Source organism: Propithecus coquereli, unplaced genomic scaffold (assembly GCF_000956105.1).
Source record: "Propithecus coquereli isolate 6110/MARCELLA unplaced genomic scaffold, Pcoq_1.0 Scaffold1, whole genome shotgun sequence".
NCBI classification, from domain to species: Eukaryota; Metazoa; Chordata; class Mammalia; order Primates; family Indriidae; genus Propithecus; species Propithecus coquereli.
This window is the reverse complement of record NW_012133857.1, coordinates 24,564,727-24,582,898: the sequence shown is the minus strand read 5'-3', so window position 1 is coordinate 24,582,898 and position 18,172 is coordinate 24,564,727. Positions and strand designations below refer to the sequence as shown.

Below are 18,172 nucleotides of genomic sequence, written 5' to 3'. Positions count from 1 at the left end.
TGTGCCTGGCTCTATTTTCCAGAATTTTGAAGAAATCTTACTTTTTCTAACTCAGTCCATGCTAAATTTTGGAAAACTAATATATCTCTTCTAAGAATTCTCCCCTTACATCTACTAAATCCTCACAACGTGACTCTTAAAGATCCCTCATCTCCCTGACGATTCCCCTTCCTCTGACACGTCCTAACCCCATCTCCACTTTACCAATTCCCACCGACAGTTGTGTTTAGCCTCAATCCTGCCTTCCTGTCACATCTGCTCAGGCCACACTCAGAAGGAAGCAGTATGGGACAGTGCTCAGAAACATGGGTTTTGGAATTGGACAAACCCAGGCTTGGTTTCTGGCTTCATCATTCACCAACCATGAATCTCTAGGCGTGGTACCCAATCTCTCCATGCTGTGAAGTCCTACATGAACCATGGTAATGTAACACCCATCTTTCAATGCCATTTTGCAACTGATTAAGTTGACATGTATAAGTGTTTAGTGAAGTGCTTGGCACACAGAAAGAGTCCCATCAATGGTATGTTTTATTTCATTTCTTCATGTACAAAATCTCTCTCTTTTCTCAACTGTGGGCAGGCTTAGTGGTCTTTGGGATCAGGCACTCTGGCTTGGTTACCAGCTATATGACCTTGGGCAAGTTATTTACCCTCTGTGTCTCTTGGTCTCCTCTATAAAATGGGGGTACAAATAGTACCTACCTCATAAGACTGCTGTTCATGAAGATTAAATGGTTAACACATATAAAGAGCTTAGAAGAGTCTCTGGCACTAGATACCATCATCAGAGAGGACAGTTATTATTCTCTCCTGAAGACTGAATACTTAATCAACATATAATTTTTTAAAATTTGAGACAGGGTCCCATGTTGCTGTCCAGGCTGGAGTGCAGGGGTGCAATCATAGCTCCCTGCAACCTTGAACTCCTGGGCTCAAGTGATATCCCCACCTTAGCCTCCTGAGTGGCTGTGACTACAGGCATACACCACCAAGCCTGGCTAAATTTTTTATTTTTTGTAGATATGGGGGTCTCACTATGTTGCGCAGGCTGGTCTCGAACTTTTGGGCTCATGTGATCCTCCTGCCTCAGCCTCCCAAAGTGATAGGATTACAAGCATGAGCCACCGCACCTGGCAATATCTAATTCCATGCCTGCAATTTTCCTCAGCTAGTTAATTTGCAACTGAGAAACTGTGTTTTAGATTTTACAATTCTTGGGTTCAAAAACATGTTTGTTGGCAAGACTAAAGCAATCAATTAAGAGCAGAGTATCAAAAAAAAAAAAAAATCCTCACTGGTGTATTCTAACAATGTTAGTTAAGTCAACACAAAACAAGCAAGCACAGAAGTCTCATTTGAGGAAGAATATCTACCTGATGGTAAGAGATGGGGACGGGTCTCCGGAAGACTATCCACTCCACAATTTCGCTACATGGTGGGGTGGTCAAAGAACCTGTGTACCGATAATAGCTGCCCAGGGATGCAGGCAGGAGGTCCCGGAGGACGAAAGGATCCAGAAAGGTCTCTTTCTCTGTTTGGGGAAAAGAAAAGCACAATGGTAAGTCACACCATGCCGCAGACGTGCAGTCACAGCCCTCGCATGCCGGTGCCACATCATAAGCCTTCTGTTTGTTTACATCCTGAGAAGCACTAGCATTTGGCGGTGGGAGAGCCTCAGAAAACAAAGCAGCGTTTCTCAGGGTGTGTTCTGAGGACTCAGCACCACATTATAGTTCACGAAAAACAGGTTCCATGATGAACACAGTTGGGCAATGTTACCATCCCTCCCCTTTCCCCAGGAAATAGACGAAATACTCTAGCATAGTAAAGTCTCTGAGAAGTCTTGCAGAAAAGAAATGGGCCTGACTTTGTTTACCACCCCCCTTCCCAATCTCGTTTCACCATAGAACCCTTCTCGATTGAATACTTATGAACTCATAATCAATGGAACAAACTTTGGGACACGATGAGGTCATCACTATGAAAAGAAAACTGTTAGGCCACTGGTAACATGCAATCCCAAACCTGGCTACATTTCATTATGATTCCACCCAAGCCCCATCCAAATCTAAATGAGACCTAACCAAGGCACAATCCTGAACTGAAAAGTGAGAGCCCCAGAAACAGGCTTCTTCTTTTTCACAAAAATAGAGGTATCTTCCCTTAAAGGGAAGAAATGACAGTTAAGCTGAGACATAACGATGATACCTCACAATAACCCCACGAGGAAAGCAAGCCATGGAGTGGGTCAGTGTCTGCCCAAGGTTACACAGCTCCTAGGAAGCAAAGCTGGATGTGAATCCTGATATTTTGACACCAGACACTACATGGTTCTGACTTGGCTAGGTGAAGTTAATTAGGTGAAAATTAAAGAATAGGAGCAAAAAGGTGAAGAAGAGCATTTTAGGTGGTAGGAACGGCATGTGCAAAAGGCCCAAGGCAGGAAGGAACGGTGTAAAAGAGAAGGTTAAGGCTACTGTCTTATAATTCTCCCAAGCAGGCTCAGTAGAACATCCAGCTTCCTTCATGAGTCAAAGAAGGTTCTGGTCTCTGAATGCATTTCCAGAGATCTAGCCCTGAATTTAAATCTGGGAGTCTCTCTTTATCCCTGTTACACATATAACAAGACTATTAGGGTCCCACTAACGGGTTAACTTAGCTCCTACGTGGCTTCCACCATGGCTCCCAGAACATTCTTGGGGGACCTCAGGGCTCCAGCTTACTGCCTAGGCACACCTGTGACTACAGGAATATTCCTCCCAAGCTTCATGCCTCCTCTCTCCTCTGCTACCTTTCATGCAGAACAGCCAGGGCAGATGTTTGGGCAAATGCGTATCCCTGGACTCTAAAAAGTCTGTGTAACTGGGGGATAATGCAAAAACCCCAATAGAAATCAACTATATTAGAATAATTAAAATTGTAATTTCCTTTTGGAAGAGATTAGTTGAACAAGACTTAATATTTATTTAGCTTTTCGTATATGCCAGGTACTTGTTTGAGAATTTATAAACTGCAAACATTTAAACAGCCCTTACTATAGGTGCCAGGCCCTGTTCTAAGAGCTTTATAAAGATTGATTCATTCATTTAATACTTAAAATAGCTCCATGAAGTTGGTTCTATTATGATCCCCAATTTACAGAGCTGGGATGCAAAACCAGGTAGTTGAGTTCAGAATCCAGGCTTTCGTTATTTACATCACTATGCTCTCTTATTTTACAGCTCCATGAAGTATGTACTTTGGATACTCCAATTGTACAGATACAGAGATCAAGGTACAGAGAAGTTAAACAACTAAGGTCAAGTTCAACAGAGAACAGTGGAGTAAAGCAGTTGGTTATTCGTGAGGCTCACAGTCCTTAGCTGATTCCCACAGAGGCTTTTAATTCATTTTTCTAAAAGGAAAAATTTCATATTAACTGATCAATGCAAAAGTCTTCAAATCACAGGGTTCTATAATCAAAATTACAAAAACAGTTTCTGTCGGACAAAAGGCTGCAAATAACGGAATCACCCCTCCCTCCGCCCACTGGCAAGTCTGGGCTTTAATTTAAACCTGGTCACCAGCAGCCTAATGACAGGGGAAATCTCTGCAAACGTGCTTGGCTGGAAGTGGTTTGGCCGGGAGGAGAAAATATTTTGGCCTTTGCTTGCCGCCTCTGCACTCTCTGGGCTGTGTCAATAGTCAACTCAAAGCCGCAAGCATTAGAGGATGCACGTAGGCTTGGCACCCCCAACTGCAAAACTGCCCCCTTCACGTCTCCCTCATGTTGTAGGTGAACTTGGTGTCACAAGGCAACACACTAACCTCCCTTAGGATTAAGGGCTGCAGCCCGATTGACCAGAAAATCTTAAGAGTTCTCCCCTGGGGGCCTGACCCAATATTAGGGTTGCAGTCACACCCTGTATGCCAACAGGAAGTGATGAGATAATCCCTGCAAGACCCCAGCAGCCAAGCCCCCATCTAAAGCATCCATTCTAGAAGTGTCCTTGTCTTTAAAGAACATAAAAAGAGAAAGCAGAGACACCTGCCCCACCAACAGGAGACTAGATTTCAAAGGGGAACACTGATTCAGCAGGATCAAGACTCTTAAGTTCTTGTATGGGCTCATGATTCGGCAGGCACCGATGGAACCTGCAAGCGTGCCCCCTGCTGCACACGCAGAAGGGCTTCCGGAGGCAGGTTCTGGCTTTCGGTGATTAGAGAGCACAGTCAGACTGGTGGGGGTTGGGGGAGGAGGACCTGGCTTCCCTGCTTCTTCCTCCCACCACTATCACTGTCACTGGATCTCAGGACTCTGCAATCTGGAGGGGCCTTAGACAGCCCCAGTTCACGGCTTTGGCAGCCAAAGAAGCATTTCTTCAAACAAAATCCTACCCGGGAGCCCAGGAACTCAAATAGCTAAAAGTGGAGCCACTGTGGATGAAGCTGCGTTGGGAACCCAGGGACCCTTTGAAAACCACCAATTGAGTCTAATTCTTTAATTTTATGGATAGGGAAATGGAAGACCAAGGTGAAGCAACAGACCCAATGTCAAAAATACGAGGAGTATACAGAGACTTGCGTGAGATTCTTTCTTTAAGGCAATCACCAGGGATTTGTAACAGTACGCCTGGAAAGCAGGAAACATCACTTAGCTGAAAAATGAAGTCTGATCATTGCCCTCATCACCACCGCCAGCACTTCTCGGTGCGTACAGAGAACAGATTCTCAGCCTGCCTGGGTTCAAATCCCAACTCTACCACTTACGAGCTGTGTGAGCTCGGGCAGGTTATTAAACCTTCCCAGGACGCTGTGAAGATTAAATAAATAAATACAAGAAAATGTTCAGAAAAGATCCTGGAACACAGTATACATCTCATAAATGATAGATATTATTCTTATCCTAATTATTACTTTTTTTATTGTTGTTATTATTTTTCTAAACCACCAAGATTTTATCATGTGTTTCCTTTAATGTTTTGTACATATGTCTTATTTTTTTTTAACTGGATTACTGGTGCCTTAAAGGTGCACAATGTTCCTATATCCCCCATCAGCATGAGCAGTATAGGATAGAATTTTCTTTGCCAAAGCTCCAACATGGGCTCTGAAACTATCTGACATTTAAAGGCTGTGTGACCTTGGGCAAAGACCTTAACCTCTCTGAGGTACTTCCATTTTCCGTGAAATGGGAATAAGGAGAATATTCACCCCCGCTAGTGCTGTGACAATTGAGCAAGCTAACAGATGTAAGGGGCTTAGCACAGTGCTGGCCCATTGTAAGCCCTGATTTATTAAGGCAGCACTTGGCTGAGAGCTAGCCCAGCTGAGTTACATGCTGGCTCACTTTGGGTTTTAAGGCAGGGATTAGCAAGTGTTCTCTCTAAAGCACTAGGTAGTAAATATTTTAGGTTTTGCAGGCCAAAAGGCAAAATCGAAGATGTTATGTAGGTACTTAAATAGCAAACACACTTCCACAACCTTATTAACCATATTCAAAATGCTAATAATAACTGAGTACAATTTTCAAAATATATGTCTACTTAATGAGAAGAACAGAATTATTTTGGGGGGGTAATAACATTTCACTGAATTAGAGATAGAACATACAAACTTTTCCTAGCTCAGGGGCCATATGAAAATAGGCAGTGAAATGAATTTGGCCCTCAGGTCACATTTTGCCCACCCCTTTCTAACACAAGTGTTGGGGGAGGGATCACAAGGATTAGAAAGTCACCATGATAGGCACAGCCAGACTTTTGGGGGAGAGAATGGTACATGTTCAGGTACTCCCATCATTATACACCACTTTCTTTCGTGAACATGAGCAATACATATTATAGAATTAACTCTTGAGTTGTTTTTGCGCCCTTGGGTTTTCTTGGTTCAAATTAAACGTCAGTTTACAGTGATCTTTCTGAAAATTCCATTTCCTGCTCAGTCCCATGGGCAGTGCTCAATTGACAAATAGGCTGCTCAGAATGCTTAATTATAAATTAGAAACAATTTTAGAAATGGTAGCCTTATATTTTTAGTATTGCCCATGAAGCCTGCTTAGGTGTAAGGGTTCAACTGACCAGACTCAAGGCTGGGAGGTCCTCACTATGGCCAGCAGGGAAGAAGGAAGAATGCACTTCTCAGTTGAAAACTTAAACTCTTCCATTAAGAAAATCTTAATAGGCCAGGTGGCTCATGCCTGTAATCTTAGCACTCTGGGAGGCCAACGTGGGAGGATTACTTGAGGTCAGGAGTTCAAGACCAGCCTGAGCAAGAGCGAGACCCCCGTCTCTACTAAAAATAAAAAAATTAGCTGGGCGTGGTGGCATGTCCCTATAGTCCCAGCGACTCAGGAGGCTGAGACAGGAGAATTGTTTCAGCCCAGGAGTTGGAGGCTACAGTGAGCTATGATGAGGCCACTACACTCTACTCAGGGCAACAGAGCAAAACCCTGTCTCAAAAAAAAGAAAAAAAAAAAAAGTCTTAATAAACGTAGATACTTTAGAACGGGGAGAAGTACTAGGGGTAGGCCCCGTGGATTTGAATCCTAATTAGTGTACTTAAAGATCTGACTTAAGACAAGTTATTTAATGTCTCTGTAACTGTTTCCTCATCTGTAAAATGGGATAACAACAGCATCAATCTCCTAAGGAGGTTCTGAGTACTAAATGAATTAACATAGTTAAGGGCTTAGGAGAGTGTGTGGCACAGAGTAAGTGCACATAAGTACTTGTTAAATAAATCTTTTCATAAAAGGGCATTGTGACTCCATGCTCATCCCACCTCCAACTTTCATCCTAATTAGTGATTTGAATTCAAAACATTCTTATCCCAGCCACTTACTAGTCAAGAAAAATATTTGAAACACTCTACTTATACCACCATTCATTCTATTATACCATAATAAGCAGGTACTGTGCATTACTACATAAAAGAATTGAAAAGGAATGAATCTCGTATTCCACTTCCAAGGATCTCGGGTGCTGTATGCAGACAATATTGTATTTTAATAATTAATTGTTCATCAAAGAAAAAGATGAGGAACAGGGATGCTAAATTCAAAGTTATTCAAATTGCAAAAATGAATAATGCATGACTTTTATATTAAATACACACTGTATTAAGTACTCTACATTTCACCCAACTCTGTCTTTCATTTTTAAGCATTTTGAACGACAATATGAATAATCAGTTAGGGGAGGTTTATTTAGAAAAAGAAATACCTTATTTGAATGCAAACGGATTATAGCTGAAGATGATTAAATTTTTCTTATCAATTAGGAAATTTTGTATGAGGGCTTTAAAGTCATGGTCAACCACTAAACCCAGCACAGCCCAGTTATCCTTGCAGTTTCCTTTCAACGTTAAATTATATCAGCTGATTCTGTTCAATTTCTTATTTCTGATAGCTGTGCCAGGAGGCAATTTTTAATTAAAGAAAATTTGAAAGATTCAAACATGCATAATTGGATTAAAAATGTGATCATTAAAACATTAGATGATAATCATCTGATTGATTGCATTTTTCAGTGTGTTAATAACCTTATATTTTCAATGCTTTGCTTATATAGGAAAAAGGAGAGCTCTTTATAAAACATAATGAACGATCAACTTATAGAAGAGACCTGTGCAGTAATCAAGAATTGTGGAATTATACTGAACACACACACACACACACACACACACACACAACCATGAACAAAGTAGTACACTGGAAGATGTTTGCACAGAATATGATAGTTTATAGAGGATAAAAATCTGCAGTATTCCCCCCAAAAAAGAGACTCACTAATTTTAGGGAAGTGTATGAGAGCCCAGGCTTCTGGTTTTAGCACAATAATTGTTTAGTTTCTTCAAGGTTTCCCAAAACTTTTTTTTTTAAGGAAAAGCGCTTAACTTTTCCTTAAATGCTTAAGATCACTGGAGCAGGACAGGCCTTCTGCTTGTGTTGGGGAGGGAGGGAGAGAAGGAGGGAGGGTGGGAAGAGGTGATAATGGAAAGAATTGGGCATTAAGTCACTCTAAATGGAGGAAGATTTATGACAGTGCTGCTCAGTCTTCAATGCCCATGCAAATCACCTGGGAAACTTGTTAAAATGAAGATTCTGATGTAGTAGGTCTGGGTTGAGAGCTGAGATTCTGCATTTTTAATAATGTTGATGCTGGTGGTCCGGGGACCACATTGGACTAGCTAGTTTCTACAAGAACTGTATCAATGGGCTCCTACGCCCTCTGCAGCCTCATCCACTTCTACCTTCTGATTCTTAGGTACAGCCACACTGGCCTCTCTGCTGTCCCATGAGCACACTACCCCAGGCCCTTTGCACTGGCTGCTCACTCTGCCTGGAACGCTTCTTCAGTATCCCATTCATGGCTGGTTTCAGACCAAATGCTCTGCAGCTTCTAACAAGGCACATACGAACGACCCATTTCTCAGTGAGGTCTACCCTGACCACTGTTTTGAAAATAGCAATTTCAAGAGCAGAACCATTGAGAAGGAAGCATTTGATTGAAAACCTGAAGGCAGTGAGGAAGTAAGCCACGTGGCTACCTGGGGAGAAGAACTTTCCAAGCAGAGAAAAAAGCCACTGCAAAGGGACTCTGCCTGGCATGCGGCTGGAGTGAAGTGAGCAAGTAGAAGGAAAAGTTCAACAGCCCCGAACTTAACAGGGTCAAGTGTCAAAAACCAGCTGCCGGTCAGTGCAGTCAGTAATTTTGCTAAGAATTGTGCAGAGGCTACTGAGTGGGGTGAATCACTGGACGTGGAGTCAGCATTTCTGGGTTAAGTCTAGACCTGCCATGAATGTCACGTGGGACCTGGGAGGGTCTCAGGTCTGACAGCTGGTGACAGGGGGGCCAGCCAAACACAGGGATGGGAAATGGGAAGTCAGGAGGGAAGAAAGAGTCTGAGGGTCAGAATCCAGAGGCTTTAGGAATGTAGCACCCAGAGGCCTTCAGGGAGGTCAGAAAGTATTCTAATTAAGAAAGATTATAATGAAGACGGTAGCAGAGGCTTCAAGAGGGAGCCCAGAAGGAGTTAATTTTATGATCTAAATGCAAGAAAAATACTGGCTCTCTATAACTGGATGTTCATTATCAAAGCGTGTCATCTCTCAGCCATCAATGAGGAGGATGAAACGGGAGAAGACAGGGCATGGAGGGGCTGTCCTGTTTGCACGTGCAGCCATCGTGAGGCCTCACGGTAAGTGATTTTAAGGAGCAAGCCCTAGTTGGAGGTTATGACTAGGTGATCCTGGGCAAATCACCCAAGAACCGCAGACAACTACCAAGTCCAAAAGGGTCTTACAAATTTAAAAAAAGGAGGTTTAGAGAGGGAAAGAGACTGGACAAAGGCCACACGGTGACATGGGAAGGGCAGCTGGGTCTCCTGACACCCACCGTCCTACTACCTCATTCTGGAGCCCTGGGCTCTGGGTCCCTCACCTGCAGCTAGCGTAGACATGATCAGGTAAGGAAGTCTCACTGAGGACTAAAACTCTCTTAGCTATTTTAACATAAAACAAATCCTGACACTACCCAGCTTAAAATCTTCCAGTGGCTTCTCACTTCATTTAGAATACAATCCAAACTCCTTACCATGGCCACGAGGCCCTACACGACCTGTCCACCTCTGCAGCCTGTCTCTTCCTCTCTCTTCCTGTTGACCACCCACCTGCCTCACCTTGCTGTTCCCTCTGCCTAGAATCCTTTCCCCCCACCCTCCATCTGGGTGATTCCTTTCCATCCTTCAGGTCTCGGCTCACATGTGCTCATCAGAGTGCCTGCCCTGACCAGCCCATCTCAGTATGTTGCCTCTGTTGTTACCTATCTATACCATACCCACTTCACTGCCCTTCTAGCATTTGTTTACTGTCTCTCCCCCAAGCGCCTGATTATTCCACAAGGACAAAGACCTTGCCTGGACATATATCCAGCAGCTAAACCATTACCCAGAACACAGTAGGTGCTTAATAATCATGCGAAAAGAGAAGAAGCAAACAAGCACAATAGCAGTTGGCATATTTTAAATAACCAATAAATCCTAGATATTGTATTCACCATCAATCGTAAGATGCATCATTATTTCAAACACCACTAATAAAGGCAACATGTTGCTAATTAAACAATGATTTGCTATCGACTCAAAGATGCATTCTAATTGTAGAGTTGTTAAAATAGGAAGACATGAGAGTCACAGAATTGACGAACTAGGATGGCGACACGATTCAACAGGACTCACAGCAAAGGGCCTCATCTGCTGAGTCTAGTAGAAGCAGAGTCTAGAGCTCATTTTATGTGACCACAGAGCAGGATGCTCCCAGGGCCACACAGCACAGCACACTGACTCTCATCTGTTTATCCTGACTGGGCTCTCCAGCCTCAGTTTACCCTTCACCAACCTGCACCCCAGGACTCCATTCCACACTGTGGGATGTGCTTCGGTTCACCTTTTACCAGTCACACTTAGGGTGCGGGAACTGGGTGCCGGGCACTGCTGTGGCTGTTCTCTAAAGGAGGCCCTGTAAGCCTGGGAAGTAGGCATCGACATTGATGAGGGCTGAGAACTCACCAGGCCCGGGTTGTACGGACCTGGGTCTCACTTACAGTGTGTGTGACTGGTTAAACAGTCTTGCTGGCAGGCTGGAGGCTGTTACAGCAAGACCATGCCTCCTGACATATCCCCAGCACCCAACACACAGCTTTAGAGAGGAGATACTTTATATATGGGTGAAAGAAATTGATCAAACTAAGTCACTAAGTAACTCTAAGTCAAAAGTAGGCTAATGATGGCCCACGGGCCAAATCTGGCCTAGTGCCTGTTTTGTAAATGAGGTTTTACTGGAATATAGCAATGCCCATTTGTTTACATATTGCCTATGGCTGCTTTCAGGCTACAACTGCAGGGTTGAGTAGGTGCAACAGAGAATATATGGCCAACAATGCCTAAAATATTAGCTATCAGCCCAGTAAGGAGAAAGTTTGCCAACCTCTGCTCTCACATAAAGGGCAGGATATTTAACAAAGAAGGCCAGGTGTAGTGGGTGCACCTTTAGTCCCAGCTACTTGGGAGGCTAAGGCAGGAGGATCACCTGAGCTCAGGAGTTTGAGACCAGCCTGGGCAACATCGCTAGCAACAAGCAATACGATTTGAGCATAAATAGGGCAAACTACATGTAGAGGTAGAGCTGAACCACTCTTCACCAGCAGGCGCAGGATTAAATGTACACCTCCTGGCCTTCCCTACAGGCACAGTCCAGAGGAAATCCCAGATGCCTACATTTTGGCATGAATAACTATTGTCGTTCTGGGGTCTAAGCAGGGGTGGCTTGGGAGGGAGAGAGCCCACCTGATTAAGTAAGATTCCCATCAAGCACCTGGGGAGGCATGCTCTAGGGTCATGGAACAGCCACCCCACGTGGTTCAAAGACATCCAACCTCCTTGAACTTTATTAGTGGTTTCAGTTGACCGAGTGTGGAACTCTGACTTAAGGGTTGGTGTTTGAATGAAACCTATGTTGACATTAATATTTCCAAAGAGAAAGTACATAAAGATCACAGTCTTGTCAACAATTAAAGAAATGAACATGGCATTTAAATGATACTGAGTCACACAGTGACAAAAATCCGATATTATCACTGAACAGTTTTCATTGATTGCCTTTCTCCCCTACAGGGTTCTGGTGGCCATAACTGACATGATGTGTACATTCTTTTGGCTTCCTTTTGATGCTCAGTCAATGACCTAATTCACAAAGGAGAAACGAAGGTACATAAGAGTTAAGTGATTTTGACAACAATCAGGAAGTCAGTCGATGCTGGAACTTATAAGCTGGACCAGTAGAGCGGAAAGAAAATGCATTTCGGAGCCCAATACAACTGGCTTCAAACCCTTGCTCCACTGCACAGCTGGGATGGATTAGCCAATCGCTCTGAAACCTCAGTTTACCCATTCATAAAATGAGATTAAAAATTCTCATCTCCCTGTGTTGCTGCTGGGATTAAATAATAGTATATTTCTATAGCACCTAGGCAAGGTTAGGTACCCAGACAGGGGTTAACAGGTGAGAGGCTGCTGCTTCTTCCTTTCACCTACTTCCTGGTTCTCTGTCCACTAACTACCCTTCTCCCTGATCTCAAAAGGACTGGCTACCCCAGAGCATTTTTGTCATCATCGTCTTCATCATTTTATTTTATTTTTGTATCGCCCAACTGAGTCAAGCAACATACATTCTATTTCAACAGCCAGGTAGTGATGGTGGCAGGACTCAGAGCTCCACAACCATCTCCTGTCATCGCAAGGCCCCCATGCTCAAGTCGACGAGTGGCAACAATAATGGCAATGATGGGCCGGGATGGTGATAACAGCTGACACTGAGCACTCACCAAGGGCCAGGCACAGTTAGGTACAACGAGTCACTGAAACCTCAGGATAAACCAGTAAGGTTGGTACTGTTATCGCCTCATTATACAGCTGAGAAAACTGAGCCCCAAAGCAGCCAAGTGTGCTGTCCAGGTTGTACAAGTAGTCAAAAGTAGAACTGGCATTCAAACCCGAAGCCTGTGCTCTTGGCCACCAGGCAACAGTGCCTCTCCTATACCAAGATGACATACACGTGGCATGCAAGCAGGGTAAGAGGAGCACGCAAGGTAGCTCCAAGTATTTTGCATAGACAAAGGATGTATTTTTAAACTCTTTGCTCTTTACGTCTCATTGAAACAGCCAGGAAAAAGGCATTTCCTTGGATTCCCACAATCCTGTTCAAATGATAAAATACTGACGAAGAAGGCTGGCCGAATGAGAACCAGCCTCAAATTCAAACCTAACCTAAAAGGAACCACTTTTGATGTCTTTTTACGTCTTAACATTATTGTTAACAATACTATTAGTGATAAAACAAAAGTCGCACATTATCCCATTTCCTGTCTAAGAAAAGAAATGGAAATAGCTCACGTCTATGGTGGTGGTTTTGATAACACTGAAATCCAGGAAACTGTGGAAATGGCTTAAGTGTGCCTGTTTCTAGAAGATTTTGAGATCAAAAGTGTTCAGATAAGCATCAGCCCCTTCCTGGATCCTTAACAGACATGAGCCAATTAGCCAAGATCAGGGTGCTGCATATTTATAGCACACTTCAGGAAAGTTCCACGTAATTAAATGCTGGAAACATAAACTTCAAACGGGAAATTTTGTCGCGTGTTAAGATGTTCGAAATTGTCAGCGAGCTACAGATAATAGAGCACTGGGTTTCCCATTCAAAACGGAGAATATAATTTGAATGATTTAAGTTAAACATTAAAACAGAGCCCTCATTAACTCAGTTGAAACACATTTGGATTATGTGATGATCTGGGCAAGATCAAAACTGAAGCCTATCTCTGTAAAGTCTAGCAAATGGTAAGTAATGATCTGAGTGGGTATTTACATTGTCCCAACATAAACACGTCACTGGGTGAGGGCAATATTATTAGTAGTAGAGCTACTACAATTGCTACAGTTCAAACGAGGCAGGGTTGACAAACTTTCCATAAAGGGCCAGAAAGTAAATACGTAAGGCTTTGCAGGTTAGACTTTCTGTCACAACTACTCAACTCTGCGGTTGTAGTGCAAAAGCAGCCAAAGACAATATGTAAACAAATGAGTGTGGCTGTTTTCCAATAAAACTTTATTTACAAAAACGAGCAGTGGGCCAGATTTGAGCCACAGATTACAGCTTGCTGAGCCCCGATTTAGAGGGCACTGGATACATGCCAAGTACTCTTCCTTCTCTGTGTTTTCCCTGTCTTAATGCATTTAGCAGTAATACTCAAGAAGTAGGCACTGTCACTATCCTCATTTTATAAAGCAGAAACTCAGGGACAGGGAGAGTCAGCAATTTGTACAGGATCACACAGCTCTCAAGTTGGAGAGCTGGAATCCAAACCCAGGCCCGCCTGAACTCTGCAGCGCTGACCTAGAATTCTTGTTTATTTGTGTTCCTGAGAGTCAAATTTCAAGCAAAAAAGTCACAAAATTCCATGTCTTTAGAAGTATTCCATAACACAGACTTTTTAGAAAAGCTCATTCCGAAGGTTCAACTGCTTGGTTGTGTGAACACATGAGATTACTTTGCATGCAAATACCATCAGTCTTTTTAACACCAAAAATGGCAAGGGCCAAAAAAAAAAAAAAAAGATTTTTCATGAGATTAAATTTACCCAAGGGACAAGGGAAATCTTGCTCATTTTGTCCTTAGCACCTTGACTAGCACTTATTAGGCACTCAATGAATGGAAGGATGGACGGACTTTACGATTAAAGGAGTTTAAAGTTCACATACACAAAACAGGCAAGAACCCCTCAAACGGCATTAACTCAACCCAACTCTACCTTCTTGCTGCTGGGTTGTAACGACACAGACTACCATGTCTGCCTAATGGATTCATTTTTCTCCCGCAAAAGTCCCCTGTTCTATGATTGTCTTGTCTTCTTCTTCCAAAGTCCCTACAATATGTTTTCAAAAACTTCAGCATTTAGCCTCAGATAGCGTATTTCATGATCTTAGACCCCGGGGACAGTCACAATGGTGCCGGAGTGACAATGACAGATTATGGTCCTGTTAAACGTCTTCACTTGCTCCTTCAGTAAAGCCTGTATGATGAGCCTCAATCAAAACAGAAATCTATGGGCAGGGACCCTGGCAGAGAACAGAGGGGGAGATGGCCTGTGAGTAACAAGGGCCGGTTTGAAGTCATGAGGACCTTGGTTTGACTCTGGGCTGGGTCACTTCTTAAGGTGGCCCTTGGGCAAGTCACCCAGCCACTGCCTGCTTGACTTGCCTTTCTGAACAACCCTCAGAGGGTTTCTAGAGGAGTCAGTGATGCCTGGTGGGCTAACTGGACTCTTACCTGGTGCAGAGCAAGTGTGCACCAGCACAGAAACAGTGAGGGGCCTTCTGTCTTTAGACTTGTCACTTGACACCCCATCTCCTTTGTTTCTGATTTCCTTTTTCTAAACTCCACAAGGAGATATTTTGCTTCCAAAGTCACCTTAATGATACAATTCCAAGGCAGCCACAGTTGTTTCATTGGCCTGCAATCAATTTGTAGAGAGAACAAACAGCCTGTCAGGGCTAGTTATGGTAAAAAGTTTTTAAGAAAGTGCTGTCACTCCCCTCTTTGCTTGCTATGAGGCCAGTTGGTACATGATGCATCCCAGAGGAAAGCGCTGTCTGAATCTCTTACTTTCTAATGCTAATCGTTGTCTTCTTTGATTGTGAAATAGAACACCCATGCAGAAGGGTGTGCAAAACGTAAATGCACTGTTGAGAAATAATCCTGAAATGGACCCTGGTGTGTGACCCCCACTCAGAATAGGAGACCATGCCACCCCTCCCTGGGCCAGTCCCCGGCCACTCTGCCATCCTGCCCTCAAGAAGTAAGTGCCGGCCTCATTTTGAAATAATCATTACTTTGCATTCCTTTTATTAATAGTTTTACCAATTACGTGCACATTCCTGAGCAATATAGGTTAGATTTTCTCATTCTTTGAACTTTATGTTGAAGCATACACAATGTATTCCACAGAATCTTGCTTTACTTGCTTAATTCTATGGATCTCGGATGCACCCATGTTGTTCAGTGGGCCGTTCCTTTTCCTCGTGGTGAAATGACTCCACCACGCTGTATTTATTCAGCCTGCTAATGAGGGGCATCGGAAGCATTCCAGGTTTGGGCAGTTAGGAAACGCAATGCCACAAACATTCTTGTACACAGCTCTTGGTATGCCTATATTTGAGTTTCTGTAGGGGACACACATAGGAGTGGGACTCCTAGATCAACTTTACTAGATACTGCCAAACTGTTTTCTAAAGAGTGGTCGCACTGAGTTATCCTCCCAACAGCAACATATGAGAGTTCCTGCATTCATATCCTTGCCAACGCTTAACACTGTCAGGATTTTTATTATTTGAGTATCTGCTGCACGCTGCTAGACTTTGTTTTTAAGCTTTGTGGTTATAATATCCTTCAGAAATTAATGTATCATATATATGGGCTACTCTTTCATTTACAAATAGTCAAATGCACAAATCTAAGGGAACAGATGGCTAAATTTTTATATATCTATGCAATCATCCTCCAGATCAAGATATATTTAATACATTTTTATGACTCAAGATAATTCCCTTGGGTTCTTTCTCACTAAATACTCCAATACCCCACTATTCTGACTTTTATTACCATGGATTAGTTTTATGGATGGACCTGTTCTTGAACTTGACATAAGCAGAGCGATGCAATATGGGCTGTTTTGTTTTTGTGTAAATCAGTAGTTCATTATTTTTAATTGCTGTATAATATTCCACTGTATGAATATTCCACAACTTGTGTATCTACGCTCCCACTGATGGACATTTGGGAGTTTCCAGTTTGGAGCTATTGTGACCAAAGCTGATAGGTAGAAATCTTCTGTGGACATTTTCCCAGGGGTAGTCCTAAGCGTGGAACTGCTGGCTCAGAGCGTAGGGCACATGTGTGACGCTGGCAGAAACGGGCACAAGGCTTTCTGAAGGGGCTGTGTCATCTGCATCCTCCTGCAGGGTAGCAAAGTACCAGCAGCACCACACCCTGGGGCTGGTTTCTTTTTACACAGTGCATCTGTGGCCGGTGGTGCAACAGTGGTCGTGTAAGATGAAGGCTACCCACTGCTTTAGAAGATATTCAGAGGAGCGCCAGTCTGGAGACGCTTCCACGTTACTCTTTATTGTAGAAACCTGAGTCGCAGCAGGTGGAATAGGAGAAAAGAACAGATGTAGAGCTTCTTAAATAGTTCTTACCACTGTCTGAAAACACTTGGCTGGGCAGGCAATACATATTTGCAAATTTATTTCTTCTCTTTCTGCTAGAGGCCTGCAGTACCTATAGTTATTCTAGAATATTGTCCATAGATTCGGCAAGGACAAGATGAGTGTCAAAGGACTAGGGGAAAAGGGGAGGGGGAAGCAGCCAAGAGGTGAGCCCAGTGAATATACTAGTCACTCAGGGAAGCTATTTCTGCAAGGAAACTGTTGATCTTGTTGTAGTCCCAACTTCCAGTGCTGGGTTTTGACAAGAAAAGCTTGCAAGAGCCTCATTTTGTGACATTAATAAAAGGGTGTTCTCAGGTGATAATTTATTTGTTTGTTCACTGATAGCTTTCTTGGAAGAGCCTGGGGAGGAAGGACAGGGAGAGCGGCCATCTAGCTCTGACCGGTAGAAGATTTCGTGGTGTCTGAGGCGATTTCTAACCATTCCTGTCCCATTTTCTCTGAAAGAAAAAGAAGCTTCTCTGTGCCTTGCTAAGGCAGTACATCCAGGGCAGAGGAACGTGATGGTGAGGATTGGAAAAAGGGGGACAAAGGGACAAGACTCAACGACCAAACAATCGCCACTAGCAAGTTTCCTTTCAGGAATAGAACAGAGGTCTTTTTTAGATGATTGACACGAGAGGGTGGTCAGTGGTTTGAGGCCTTTTGACAGTGTGTACACGTGTCCACCAACAGCCTGCTGGGTTTTCCTAGAGTGAGTACTATAAAAACAGAAGGGAGGTGACCCAAAAACGTGACAGAGAAATATATACACTTTTTAACTGACACAGGACATAATGCACATTAATTAACATTGAATAATTAGGTAAAATTACTTATAAGGAAAGACTACATTTCTATACCAATTCACAAAGAAGATATTTTCAAAAATGGGTTTTAAACAAATTAGAACTAGACTAGGTTTGTAGGAACTATTAATAATATTTATATATCAGGCATAGCTGCTGCAATGCTGGCTCTCATATACCAAAAGCACCATAAATGCTGAGTCAACGCAGTGAGCAGGGTTCCCAGCGTCTCCCTAAATCTTTCCTCTCTCGTGGACGCTGTGCTAGAGTAAAAATAAAATACTTAATTAGACATATTTTAGTGCTTCTGCCTACTGCTTGATGGACAGGTAGATGGCCAGCATCAATGGCAAATCACTCCTCCATTCTATTTCTATTTCTTCATGGCTCTCCCATTTGTAAGGATCACAATTTATCTAGAAAAATGAACACATAAGAAACAGCACTTGATGTGGCCAAGAGGTTTCTAGGGTCTCTCTCCCCGGCATCAGGGAAGCAATGTCACCGTGCTCTGAGCCTCAAACATACAACATCCTCTCTTAGCAACAGACATCTTCATC

General features: G+C 43.2%; 1 protein-coding gene across 1 annotated transcript in view; it reads right to left on the bottom strand.

Moving 5' to 3' along the window:
* The window catches only part of PTPRG (protein tyrosine phosphatase, receptor type, G), a 703,838-nt gene that overhangs the window by 143,234 nt on the left and 542,432 nt on the right, over positions 1-18,172 (bottom strand). Inside the window, exon 7 of the mRNA XM_012665722.1 lies at positions 1,377-1,534. Coding sequence (XP_012521176.1) covers positions 1,377-1,534 — 158 coding nt within the window. The remainder of the gene's footprint in view (positions 1-1,376; positions 1,535-18,172) is intronic.